General features: G+C 56.1%; 2 protein-coding genes across 2 annotated transcripts in view; one reads left to right on the top strand and one right to left on the bottom strand.

The window, feature by feature from the left end:
- The window catches only part of ILVBL (ilvB acetolactate synthase like), a 10903-nt gene extending 5272 nt beyond the window's left edge, over positions 1-5631 (top strand). Inside the window, exons 7-16 of the mRNA XM_004715474.2 lie at positions 1119-1218; positions 1349-1446; positions 1540-1676; positions 3124-3258; positions 4098-4212; positions 4302-4471; positions 4546-4616; positions 4696-4767; positions 4892-4997; positions 5254-5631. Of these exons, the coding sequence (XP_004715531.1) occupies positions 1119-1218; positions 1349-1446; positions 1540-1676; positions 3124-3258; positions 4098-4212; positions 4302-4471; positions 4546-4616; positions 4696-4767; positions 4892-4997; positions 5254-5432 (1183 nt within the window). The 3' untranslated portion in view covers positions 5433-5631. The remainder of the gene's footprint in view (positions 1-1118; positions 1219-1348; positions 1447-1539; positions 1677-3123; positions 3259-4097; positions 4213-4301; positions 4472-4545; positions 4617-4695; positions 4768-4891; positions 4998-5253) is intronic.
- Positions 5632-6241: 610 nt separating this feature from the next.
- On the bottom strand, positions 6242-12111 carry SYDE1 (synapse defective Rho GTPase homolog 1; the record flags this gene model as incomplete). Its single annotated transcript, XM_004715540.3, has 6 exons — positions 6242-7134; positions 7451-7676; positions 10314-10474; positions 10683-10809; positions 11398-11612; positions 12072-12111. Coding segments are annotated over 6 exons (1176 nt in total), but the record flags the coding sequence as incomplete, so codon positions are not given.
- Positions 12112-12116: the final 5 nt, after the last annotated feature.

Genomic DNA, 12116 nt, shown 5'->3' on the forward strand with positions numbered 1-12116 from the left:
TAATTCCACCTGTGGAATTCAGTGCCAGGGTTGCATTCTACAAACTGGGCAAACCCTTTGCTGTACTCTTCCAAAACATCCCACCTCCATTCACGTAACTTCAGTGGCCCCTTAGCAAAACCTCCTTCTCCTCCCCACTTTGGTAACCGCTAGCTATTGTTGGCTTTCATCTCTTTGCTCATCTGGGTAATGGGCTCAAGCCCAAGGACTGTGAGGGTGGCTGAGGACCAGGCTGAGGACCAGTGAGACAACCGTCTCACGGGGGTCCCGTGGACTGCCAGTGAACAATCGCATCTCTCTTGGAAGAAGTAGGCAGAATACTTCTGGGAAGCAAAGACGGCAAGACTTTGCCCTAGGCGCTTGAACATGCTTTCCGGAGAGACCGTTCTCTGGAAAAGGATGTCATGTTTGGTACAGTGGGAAGGCTGAGAAGAAAGAGGAAGAGTGACACCGCGGTGGCCATAAAGGGCTCAAAACAGAGCAGGACTTGGGAGGATGGCGCAGGACCGGGCAGCGCATTGTCCGGTGGAACGGGGGTCATGGTGAGTCCGAATGGACTCCGTGACACTGAGCAACAGCAGTCTCACCGCAGTGATGGCTTACAGTTTTTTGCCCCTTTGTCTCTGGCTTCCTTCACTCAGCACCGTTTTCAAGGTTCATCTGCGGTGCACCGTGCGTCAGAGTTCCATTTCTCTCCAGCTGAGACCATGCCATGGTGCAGACGGGACTCCGCTCTGCTAATCCAGACATCAACGGATGGACGTTTTGGTGGCACGCACTTCTTGGGCCATTTCTTTCAATGTTTGGGGTGTCTCTTGTTCTCAGAAAGCTGAGTCCTCTTTAGACGAGCAAGCAGAGATGCCTGCTGCTGAACTCTGTGGGCCACAGCCCCCCCACATCCCTTCTTGGATGGATGGCCCTGCACAGGCTCCCCGAGTGTGCCAGAGTAGGGCTGTGCTCGGTCGGGTTGCCAGTGGCTGGCTTTTTGGAGGTGAATTGCCAGGCCTTTCTTCTGATGCTTCATTCTGGATGGACACGGACCTCCAACTTCTCAACCACGTGCGTTCACTGTCTGCACTTCCCATCCTGGTAACCTGCCCTTCTGCTGCCCTTCACAGGTACTTACAGAATCACTTGGCCAACCTCTTTGCAGGGGCCTGGGAGCCTCAGCCTGAAGGGCCCTTGCCCCTGGACATCCCCCAAGCGACGCCCCAGCAGGTGAATCACCTCTCTTTCCAGGGGGAGGGCCCCTTCTGGGAGCATGGCCTTTCCCTGAGATGGTGTGGGGCCTTGACCATGGGGACCGATGAAGACTCATGGATGACCCCTGACCCCCCTCTCGCTCTAGGTCCAGCGTTGCATAGAGATTTTGAGCCGGGCCAAGAGGCCCCTGATGGTACTGGGGAGCCAGGCCCTGCTCCCCCCAACGCCCCCTGACAAGCTTTGGTGAGCAGCGCTTCTGGGTCTGCTGGTGCAATGGGGGTGGGGGACTGGACAGGCTGTTGGACACACTGATCCCCGCTGTGCCTGGATCCGCAGTGCTGCCGTGGAGACCCTGGGTGTCCCCTGCTTCCTGGGTGGCATGGCGAGGGGGCTGCTGGGCCGCAACAACCCCCTCCACATCCGGCAGAACCGCAGCGCTGCCCTGAAGAAGGCCGACGTGGTCGTCCTGGCAGGTGGGCTGACCTCCTCTCTCCCTCCCCCACCACCTTGCCCATCCTATGATGCCCTTCTTCCTTTCACGGTGACTCCCTGGAACCTTGACCTTTCCAGGGATTGCCTTATCCAGCAAGCCTGCATCTGAAACGCAGGTTGCTGTGTCCAGGCTGGGCTAGGGTGCGGTGACCCAGCTTCACAGAAAGGATGCTGGAGATACAAGCACACATTGTTTCCTACACATTGTCACAGGACGGGCTCAGAGCACCCCAGAGACGTGACGGGCAGATGTCTTAGTTTCTAAGCTTGCGAGCACCAAAATCCCAGCTAACCTTTCAGGAGGCTAGAAGTCTGAATTCAGGCACCGGCTCCAGGGCAAGGCTCTCCCTGGTGCCTCTGGGGGAAAGGCCTTGTTTCAGCATCTTTAGTGTTCTTGGTGTTCCTGTTCCCTGCCAGTCTCCACATGATGTCTGTCTTTCTCCTGTTTGTCCTTGCTTATCTCTGGGTCTAATCTGCTCTTTTATATCTCAAAAGTGGTTTGATTTAAGGCATACCTTATGCTGATATGGCCTTAAAAGCACAACAGAGAAAATGCTATTTTCAGGTAGGATATCACCTATGGATATCTCACTCTCTCACTGCCGATGCTGACTCATAGCGATCCTGTCAGACAGGGTAGAACTGTCCCTGTGAGCTTTTGAGCCGGTAACTGTTTCCAGGAATAGAGAGCCCCGCCTTTCTCCCACAGAGTGACTGGTGGTTTCAAACTGCAGACCTTGTGGATTCCAGCCCAGCACTTCACCGCTAGCCATCAGGGCTCCTATCCATGGGTGTAGGGCTCAGGATTCCAACGCTTATTTTGGAGGCATTCAACTCACTCTATAACAATGCAGCAGTTAGCTGTTGCTGTGTAATAACCATCCCCCTAACCCAATAACTTAAAAGGTAATTTTTCTTTCTCAGAATCCAGCTGTGGGTCTCAGCTGGGCAGTTCTGTTGGTTCCGGTTGGGCTGGTTCACGTGTCTGCAGGTCTCTTGGCCCTCCAGATGGGGAGGCAGCTGTGCTGATCCAGGCCAGACTCTTTTCATGCATTCAGGGCTCAGCTAGCTGTAGGCTTCGGTTGGAGGAACTGCATCCTCCCTACCGTGGTTCTCATTATCCAGCCGGCTCTCTTGGGCGCTTTCACTTGGTGAAGGATGAGAAACACGTGAGGGAGAGAGAGGAAGCCGCCGGCTGCTTGTGATCTCATGTCAGGATGGCGTGCCATTGTCTCTGTCCACATTCTGTTGCCCAGAGCGCGTCCTGAGGCCAGGCCACAGTCAGCGCAAATGGCAGGGAATCCGGGAGGGGTTGGGGAATGGGGCCCCTGGGCACTCTAATTGACCCAGTGGAGCAGGTGAGGCTGTAAGCTCACCCCCAGAACCCTGGCCCTCTGTCCACTGAGGCCCTGCTGCCCTGCCCCCCAGGAGCTGTGTGTGACTTCCGCCTGTCCTATGGCCGAGTCCTCAGCCGCAGCAGCAAGGTCATCGTCGTCAACCGGAACCGGGAAGAGATGCTGCTCAACTCAGACTTATTCTGGAAGCCCCAGGAGGCTGTGCAGGGTGAGCCCCCGAGTCTCCCTATTTAGACTTGCCCTTCCCAGCACCTCTCTGTTGGACCTGGGTGCTGATGAGCAAGGCCCCACCCCTGCCCATGGCAGCCTGCTATAGATGGACACTTTAGACTTGCCCTTCCCAGCACCTCTCTGTTGGACCTGGGTGCTGGTGAGCAAGGCCCCACCCCTGCCCATGGCAGCCTGCTATAGATGGACACTTTTGTGTGAACAAGGCAAGGCGGCTTGGGAACGTGGGCACCACTGCGGTCTCTGACTAGCCACCCTCCCCCACTCCCCCAACCCGGAGTGACCTACTGTTCTCAGGAAATGAAGATCTCACCCCTGGGCTCCTCAGGAGCAAGGATGGACCAGGGACACAGCGTCCTGATCCCTGTTTGCACATCACCAAGGTGTGCGTGGTGCAGAGTGCGCCGCCCCAAGGTCTCTTCTGCAGTGTGCACCTGGCTTGTAGCCCCGGGCCTGGCAGATGCAGTGGGTGTATTGACTGATTTCAAGACTGCATCGCCAGGCCAGGGGCAGACAGTGAGGCCCACTTGCATTTCCAACGTCCAGCTGGGGCAGTGGAGTCAGCCTGGAGGCGAGGCGAGCCCAACCGCACAGCACTCTCTGGTTTTCAAGGCTGCGACCTTTCAGAAACAAATGGCTGGGCTTGTCTTTTCAGGAGCCCTTGGGTGGCTTCGCACCATGACACCTAAATCCCATTTCTTTGGCCTTCCCCTGCTCTCCCCCGGTGGCCTCACCTGGCCAGGCTTGGGGACTTACACCCTTTGGCCCCCTCCTCCGCTGGCCCCTCCCCACAGCCACACCCTGGTGTCCCTTCCCCAGGAGACGTGGCCTCTTTTGTGCTCAAGCTGGGCGAGGGCCTGCGGGGCCACACCTGGGCGCCAGACTGGCTGGAAGAGCTTCGGGAAGCCGACCGGCAGAAGGAGCAGACCTTCCGGTGGGGCTGGGTTGGGTGGAAGTGGGGGTTCCTGGCCTGTGTCCGGGTTCCTGCGGCTGCGTGCCACTGACCTGTGTGCCTGGCCGCAGGGAGAAGGCGGCGAGGCCCACAGCCCAGCACCTGAACCCGGTGCGAGTGCTGCAGCTGGTGGAGGAGACCCTGCCTGAGAACGTGGTCCTAGTGGTAGACGGCGGAGACTTTGTGGGCACTGCTGCCCACCTGGTGCGGCCCCGTGGGCCCCTGTGCTGGCTGGACCCTGGTAAGGAGGGGCCCGTGGCCTGGGGAATGTGCCCTCCTGGCTCCTCTACACCTACCTGCCCTTGCTCCTCTTAGGGGCCTTTGGGACGCTGGGGGTCGGTGGAGGGTTCGCACTCGGGGCCAAGCTTTGCAGGCCAGATGCCGAGGTGAGTTAAGGGGTGCTATGGGTGCGGGGCTGGCTCCTCTCCAGGCCACGGGTCCCCTTCACTGCCCTCTGTCCACCAGGTCTGGTGCCTGTTTGGGGACGGAGCTTTTGGCTACAGCCTTATCGAGTTTGACACTTTTGTCCGACACAAGGTGAGTGGGACTTACTCGCAGGGGGATGTCACCAGGGGTGGCAAGGGCACCCTTCTGTCTGGCAAAGGCCTTGAGCCCTTTGTCCTTTGTCTGAAGGCCCCAGCCATCTGGTTTGTCCCTGTAGGTCCCAGTGGTTGCCTTGGTGGGGAATGACGCAGGCTGGACACAGATTTCCCGGGAGCAGGTGCCCATCCTGGGTAGCAACGTGGCCTGTGGCCTGGCTTATACACGTGAGCAGCTTCATGGTGGGGTGGGCTGTGGGTAGGTGGAAAGGACCATGGAGGATGGGGAGGGTGAGGTGTCAGGGCTTTGGGGAGGACTAAGTGCCGCAGGCTTGCAGGGAGAGTAAAGGGTCTATGGGGAGATTTGAGAGGGGCTGTGGGGAGGGTGAGGGCCCATGTGCGTGTGTGTGAGTGGACACATTTCAAAATTAGGTTGGCTGTCTGATGGGCTGAGTCCCTGCTGTCTTGACTCCACCCCCCATAGATTATCACAAGGCAGCTAAGGGTCTGGGGGCCCAGGGATTCCTGCTGTCCCGGGAGAACGAGGATCAAGTGGTCCAGGTACTACGAGAGGCGCAGCGGCAGTGTCATGATGGCCACCCGGTCGTGGTCAACATCCTTATTGGGAAGACTGACTTCCGAGATGGCTCCATCTCCGTGTAGCAACTCGTGGGCGGGAACCCTTGGCTTCTTCTCACCCCTGGACGGTGCCCTGCTGGCCTGAGCATCATCTGTGCCTGTCTCAGGCCCACCCCGTGGCCTCCTGGGAAGCTCCCAGCAGTACTGGGCACATGGTCGGCCTTTTCCTCAGCTTCTCCCCCACAGACTGAATAAACCACCGCTGGCCTCGGGGTCGAACCTGTGCATGTTGATTTATTATCCACAAAGATGGAAGGAGGTGGAGACAGGAGGGGGCCCTGCTCTCCCACTGGAACTCAGGATTTCAGGGCGTGTGGCCACTGCAAACTCTTCTCCGCCGCTCTGTGGTCCCTTCAAAGAGCCCCCCACATTCCTTCCACACCCACCCACGCACACCCACCCACGCACACAGACGCACACCTGCATGGGGGCAATAAATAATTTCCGTACCAAAGTGCCCCAGCCTGAGGTTTTCAGGTGGGGCCCCTCCAGAAGGGAGGGGTTAAGTGCTTAAAAGTTTTTTTTGGGGGGGGGTGAGGAGGTGGGAGGGCCAGACTCTGCATATCTCCATTTGCTGGACTGAGGGCAATATTGGGGGTCTTCTTTGGAAGGAGGGTGTGGAGGCCGGCTGCTATCCTGTAAGCCCTTGAAACACCGCCTGGGGAGTCAAGCCCATGCGTGTCAGAGTAGAACCGGGTCCAGAGTTTTCCAATGATCACCAGGCCGTACCCAAACCGCCAGCCTTCCAGTGAGCAGCCACAAAAGCTAAGTTTGTGCCACCCGGGGCACCCTATGAGCTGGAAACCCAACAAAGGGGTTGCTTGGCCCCCCCCTCTAATAAAACCCCGCAGTATCCTATAATGGGCCGTCCACAGACAGGAGAAGCAGAGTGCGGACCTCCAAAGCTAATACTGATTTGGCTGGCAGCAGCAAGAGGGTTGGCTGGTGTCGACAGGGGTGTTTCACCCTTCCAAGGTGATGCTCACAGTAACTGGTGTTTCCCCGAACACGGGGAGGCAAGAAAGGCCCGCCTAGCAAGCAGAGCTGCCGTCCTGGCAGCGAGAAGCCCTTGGTACTCAGGACAGTTGGTCCCTAAAAGCCCAGTACCCAGCGGGCCTCTGCAAGCACTGGCCGAGTACCAGCAACAAGGCACTGGAAATGGGGACGGATTCTCAGCAGGGGCCCTGGTGGACCCCCCTGAGCAACTGCTAGCAACCAGGAGTTGGGCCTTGGCAACAAATTCGGTCCTTGGTGAGCCGGGCCTCACCATAGCAACCAGGAGCCCCGCCCTTGGCAACCGGGGTCCCGCCCCTCGGGGCTCAGAGGCACACGTTGATTTGCTTGGAGAGCTCTCTCTCCAGGTCCAGGATGAGGGCATCGAAGTCTTTGAGATTCAGGTGCGGGTTGAAGGGCGCCTCGAAGTCATCCTCAAAGTCGGTGGTGCCCTGCGGCTCTCCCGCCTCCTCCTCGTCCTCGTCCTCGCTGTCGCTGCCTGTCACGTGGTCGTAGTCCGGCCCTGCCAGGAAGTCTCGCCCACAGGGCAGGAAGTCTCCCCCGCAGACGCTCCAGTCCCCCGCATAGCGATTGCTTGGGGGGCTCTCAGGGCCGCCTCGGCCACGGGTCCTGGTTACCACCTCAGGGCCCACTAGAGGCAAGTGCAGTGGCGGCTGTCGCTTGGGCCGCAGGTACGGGGCCATGTCTGGAGCTTCCGAGGGCCTTCTGGGCTCTGCGAAGGGAAGCAGGCAGGCTCACCATGGCATCCGGTACAGCGGAGGGGACCTGTCTTCTAAGTGGCTACACAGGCAAAACCAGGCCTCTGATTGGATGGCCAAAGACAGGCCCTCTGACCAGATCAGGATCTCATTGGCTGCACCACAGTTACTAAGGCAACCAAGCATCTGACAGACGTGCTAACTGAAAGGACCCCTGACTGTATCAAAGATAGATTGCCCAAATCATAAATTTACCCTGATGACGGGGTGTGTGTGCTTGAGATTGGCCGCTAGGGAAGGCATGGCCCGATCAGGCCGAGAGAGGCTCACCTGGCCAGGACTGCAGCAGGTAATGCAGCACCTCGATGTGCCGCTTGAAATCCACTGCGCTGGCAAGGCCTGGGCCAGAACTGCGGCCACGGGTCCGGGCAGGCGTCTGACGCGCTGGCAGTAACACGGGCCCGAAACACACAGCCAGGTTCTGCGGGGTCATGCGGTTGTGCGCGTGGAAGGAGGAGACCAGGCGCAGGTGGTCCAGGAGAAGCGTCAGTGTGGCCTGCGAAGAGAGTAGGGGGTGCATATGGCAGACAAAGCCCGGCCCTGTTGTATCTGCAGGAGACTAAAGCTCACAGTGGGGAAACAGGATCATGGTTTCATAATAGAGCCGGCAAAGCCAAGTCTGGGATCCAGGATGGGCTGCATGGGTATTCATATTATGACCTTATTATTTTTTTCCTGGAGGGGACACTAAGTTAGCTAAGTAAGTTAGCTTTAGAAGTAACAGAGCTTGGAACCCCGTTCACTTCTCTCTGTGTTTGGCTAGGCTGGCATTAGTCAAATTTTACAGATTAGGGCATTCAGGCAGAGAGAGGGGCAAGATCTATCCAGGATCCCACAGCCAGGAAACTTCTGTGGCAAAGTGATCCTAGTTCAGAATTTAGGGTTTTGACACATCCCAGCTGTGGACTTTGGGCAGCCCACTTAACTTCTCTGGACATCTGTTTCCACATCTGTTTACTAGGAGTCCCTAGGTGGTACAAAGGGTTAATACACTCACTACTCACTGGAAGGTTGGAGGTTTGAGTCTACCCAGAGAGGACTCGGAATAAAGACCTCTGCAGTCAGCTCTCAGAACCCCCCTGGGGCACAGTTCTTCTCTGACACACATAGGGATTGCCACGAGCTGGCGTCGACGGGATGGCAACTGGTTTAAGAGCACCCACTTGCTATTTCCAGACCATGATACACGAAGGAAGCAAGAGTCATTACAAGAACAGGAAAGAAAGAGACCAAAGCGGATATCAGACTTGGAAACACGCCCTTGAATATAGAGTAGCTACAGTACATGGAAGACATGATGGCATAAAAGAGCTGGACACAATTTCAAAAGGCAACTCAAGAAGACAAAGCATTATAATGAACTATGCAAAGACTGGAAGTAGCAAGTCAAAAAGGAAGACCACACTTCACATGATCTCAAGCGGAAAGAACTGAAGAAAAAACAAAGAAAAACCCAAGGCTCCAGTTGCACTATTGATGAATTCTATGGGCAAACTATTGAATGATCCAGGTAGCATCAATAAAATATGCAGGAAGCATCAGAAATTAGGAGGAATACACAGTCATTGTAACCAAAGGTCAACTTTCATTCATTTCACAGGTAGCATATGATCAAGATTCACGACACTGGAAGAAGTCCATGCTGCACTGAAGGCATTAATGAAAAACAGCGCTTCAGGGATTGATGAAGAGGAATTGTCTCAACAAACAAAGACAATGCTGGAAGCACTCACTAGTCTATGCCCCCCAAAATGTGGGAGGCTACCCACTTGGAAGAGATCTATATTTGTGTCCATTCCAAGGAGAGAAGGTGGGAATTTTCAAACAATATAATAGTGTCACATAGAAATAAAATTTACTGCAGATAATTAAAAAATGGTTGTAGCAGTACATTGACAGGAAGCTGCGAGAAATTCAAGTCAGGTTCAGAAGAGGACATGGCATTAGGGATGTCCCTGATGATGTCAGACAGATCTGGCTGAAAGTCGAGAATTCCAGAAAGATGCGTACTTGTGCTTTATTGACTCTGCAAAGGCCTTAGAATGTGTGGAGCACAACAAACTGCAGATAACATTGTGAAGAATGAGAATCTCAGAACACTTCGCTGTGCGCATGCTGACTCGTACATACATGGACCTAGAGGCAGTTATTTGAACAGAACAAGGGGATGCGGCAGGTTTTAAAATCAGGAAAGGTGTGTGCCACACTATTTGCTCTATAAGCTGAGCAAATAAGTCCCGAAACGGGATTATATTACGAACGCAACATCATGGTTGGAGGAAGGCACGTTAAAAGCCTGCAGTATGCAGATGACATTGCATCGCTTGCTGAAAGTGAGGAGAACTTGGAAGGACGAACTGATAAAGGTCAAAGGCTGCAGCCTTCAGGAGGGATTAAGAACTCCAAGTAAAGAAAAGCAGAATGCAACTGAACCAATAGACACCATCACAAACCATGGAGAAGAGACGGAAGTGGTAAAGGATCTCGTTTTATTGGGATCCACAATCAGTGCTCCTGGAAGCAACAGTCAAATCAAGTATTGCAATGGACCAATCTGTTGCACGAGACCTCTTTAGAGTGCTAAAGCACAAAGATGTCACTTTGAGGACTTGACCCAAGCCGTGGTATTTTCAATGGCTTTATAGTATGTGAAAGTTGGCCCATGACTGAGGACCACAGAAAAATTGACGCACTTGTGTCATGGTACTGGCGAACAATATTGAAAGTACCATGGACTTTCAGAAGAATAAAGTGTCTTGAAGACAGTACAGCCAGGATGCCCCTTAGAAGCCAGAATGGTGAGACTTGGTCTCGTGTACGTTGGACGTGTTATCAGGAGAGATCAGTGTGGGAGAATGACATCATGCTTGGTAGAGAAGAGGACCAGTATAAAAGACGGAGGTCTTCCATGAGATGGACTGGCACAGTGGTTGCACCATTGGGTTCGACCCTAACAATAATGGTGAGGATGGTGTAGGACCGGGCGGTACATAGGGTTCTGTGGTACACAGGGTCACCATGTGTCCGAGCTGACTCGATGGCACCTGGCAACAACACTTCCTGGGCTGCGATGCCACTAGCTTACACCCATGCTTCCCACCCACCTCGCCAGGCCATCCTCAGCCCAACTCACCCTCTCCACATCTGGAAGGCAGCTGAGGAGCCCTCTGGTGCCCTCAGGGTTGTGGGGAACCTGGTCTGAGGGCCCCCGGGCCATGGCTTCCAGCACCACCTGATAGAGGGGCTGGGTGATGAGTGGGGTAGGCAGCTCCCGAAGATAGTCCTTGAGGATGCCTATGGACACAGACACCCTCTGGTCAGGGCACCCCTGGCTCCTGAGGCCAGAGGGTCACCTTGGACTCGGAGGGATGAAGATGGGGGGCTAGGGGGTGGTGAAATCCAGGCCAGACAGAAGAGGTGCGATTGCAGACGGGCAGTAGGGATGGCTGGAAGTGAGGTTTGAATGGAGGTGAGGCAGACAGAGCGCGCGGGGCATGCTGACCAGTGATGACATTGATGTCAGGGTAGAGGTCCTCGGAGAGGCAGACGGCTGCACTGTCTCGCTCAAAGGCATCCCGTAGTTCTTTTTTCACTGCTGCTGAGCCGCATAGCCGGTACAGCCCCACGACCTGGGGTTGGGACAGAGAGAAAGTGGCTCCTCATGGGAATCTACTGTGGGTGGGGGCCACAGGTTTGGGCCAAGGTGGCAGTGAACCCTGGGTGCTGGGGAGGCTGGGAGAATGGGCTGTAGTCTCATTGCCTGTCTTCCTGGTCCTGACCCTGGACATCACGGACGGTGGTCTCTGCCTTGCTGTCTGGACAAGCTTGGCTCTTCTGCTTGGATTTGATCACCAGTCTTGAGCCTCCACTGATCTGGGGAACTCTGACTGTGTCTGCCCAACTGTCTGTCACCTCCTCAGGGAGGCCTTCAGTGACGATTCCAGACCAGACCAAGCCCTGCTCTGTGATTTCAGAGCCTCAGCTACTCCCCTCCTGAGCCCTCTCTCCTCCCAGCTGCAGTTTTACGGCGATGAGTTAATGGATTCCTGTTTCCCCCGGACATCAGACTCTGAATGCCAGCAGGGTCAGGCTGCTGTGCTATGAAAAGGGTGGCCGAGGATTCCAGGCCGGTGCTATGGAACCCCTCAGCAGCCCCTTCCCCCTGGGAAGGCTGGAAGGGAGGAGTGACCCGGGCTCAGGGCAGCAGGGTGGCTCACCCGAAGCCCTCGGCGCTCGATCTGCCCCACACACTTCTGGATGATGAGGGGCACCTGACCAGGGGGCTGCTCCCGCTCCACCAGCAGGGGCAGGGGCAGCCCAAAGACTCGGGGCTCGGCTGTGCCTGGAGCTTCCTGCTGCTCCGACAGGGTCAGCTTTGCATACAGCAGCCCTTGGGGCTCCAGGCGAACGGCCAGCTGCTGGGCTTGGCACCCTGGGAATGAGAGGGTGGGGGGCGGGCTGGCTCTGAGCCTTGCAGGCGACTGTACCCTGGCCCTCATACTTCTACTCATCCCTTCACCCCAGACCCAGCACCCTAAGGATTCCTAGAAGCAGGTGAAAACCAGAATTGGGGCTGCCTGGGCAGGATCTGGGCTCTGGGACCCTAACTCCAAGTCACCCTCACCCTAGTGGAGGTGCGTGTGTGTGGGGGGGGCGGTGAGTATAAGAACTGTGGTAGGGAGGTGATGGAGGAACCCTAGGCTGAGTCTGCTTGGGTCCCCATCCCGTCACCCTGGGCTCAGCACCCTGGGGATTCAATCTGGTTGTGGAGAGAAGCCCAGAGCTGACCCTGTTCCCTCTATTCCAAGCCACCCCCATCTCAGCCCCAGCCCCCTGGGTCCTCTGCCCACCACGACCCAGTGCCCTGCCCTGCACCACTTGCCTGCAATACCTCGGAAGACGGTGGGCAGCAGCACGGTCCCCTGGGCACAGGGCC

The sequence above is a fragment of the Echinops telfairi genome, unplaced genomic scaffold (genome assembly GCF_000313985.2).
Source record: "Echinops telfairi isolate 266 unplaced genomic scaffold, ASM31398v2 ScPeMD7_30;HRSCAF=105, whole genome shotgun sequence".
Lineage (NCBI taxonomy): Eukaryota > Metazoa > Chordata > Mammalia > Afrosoricida > Tenrecidae > Echinops > Echinops telfairi.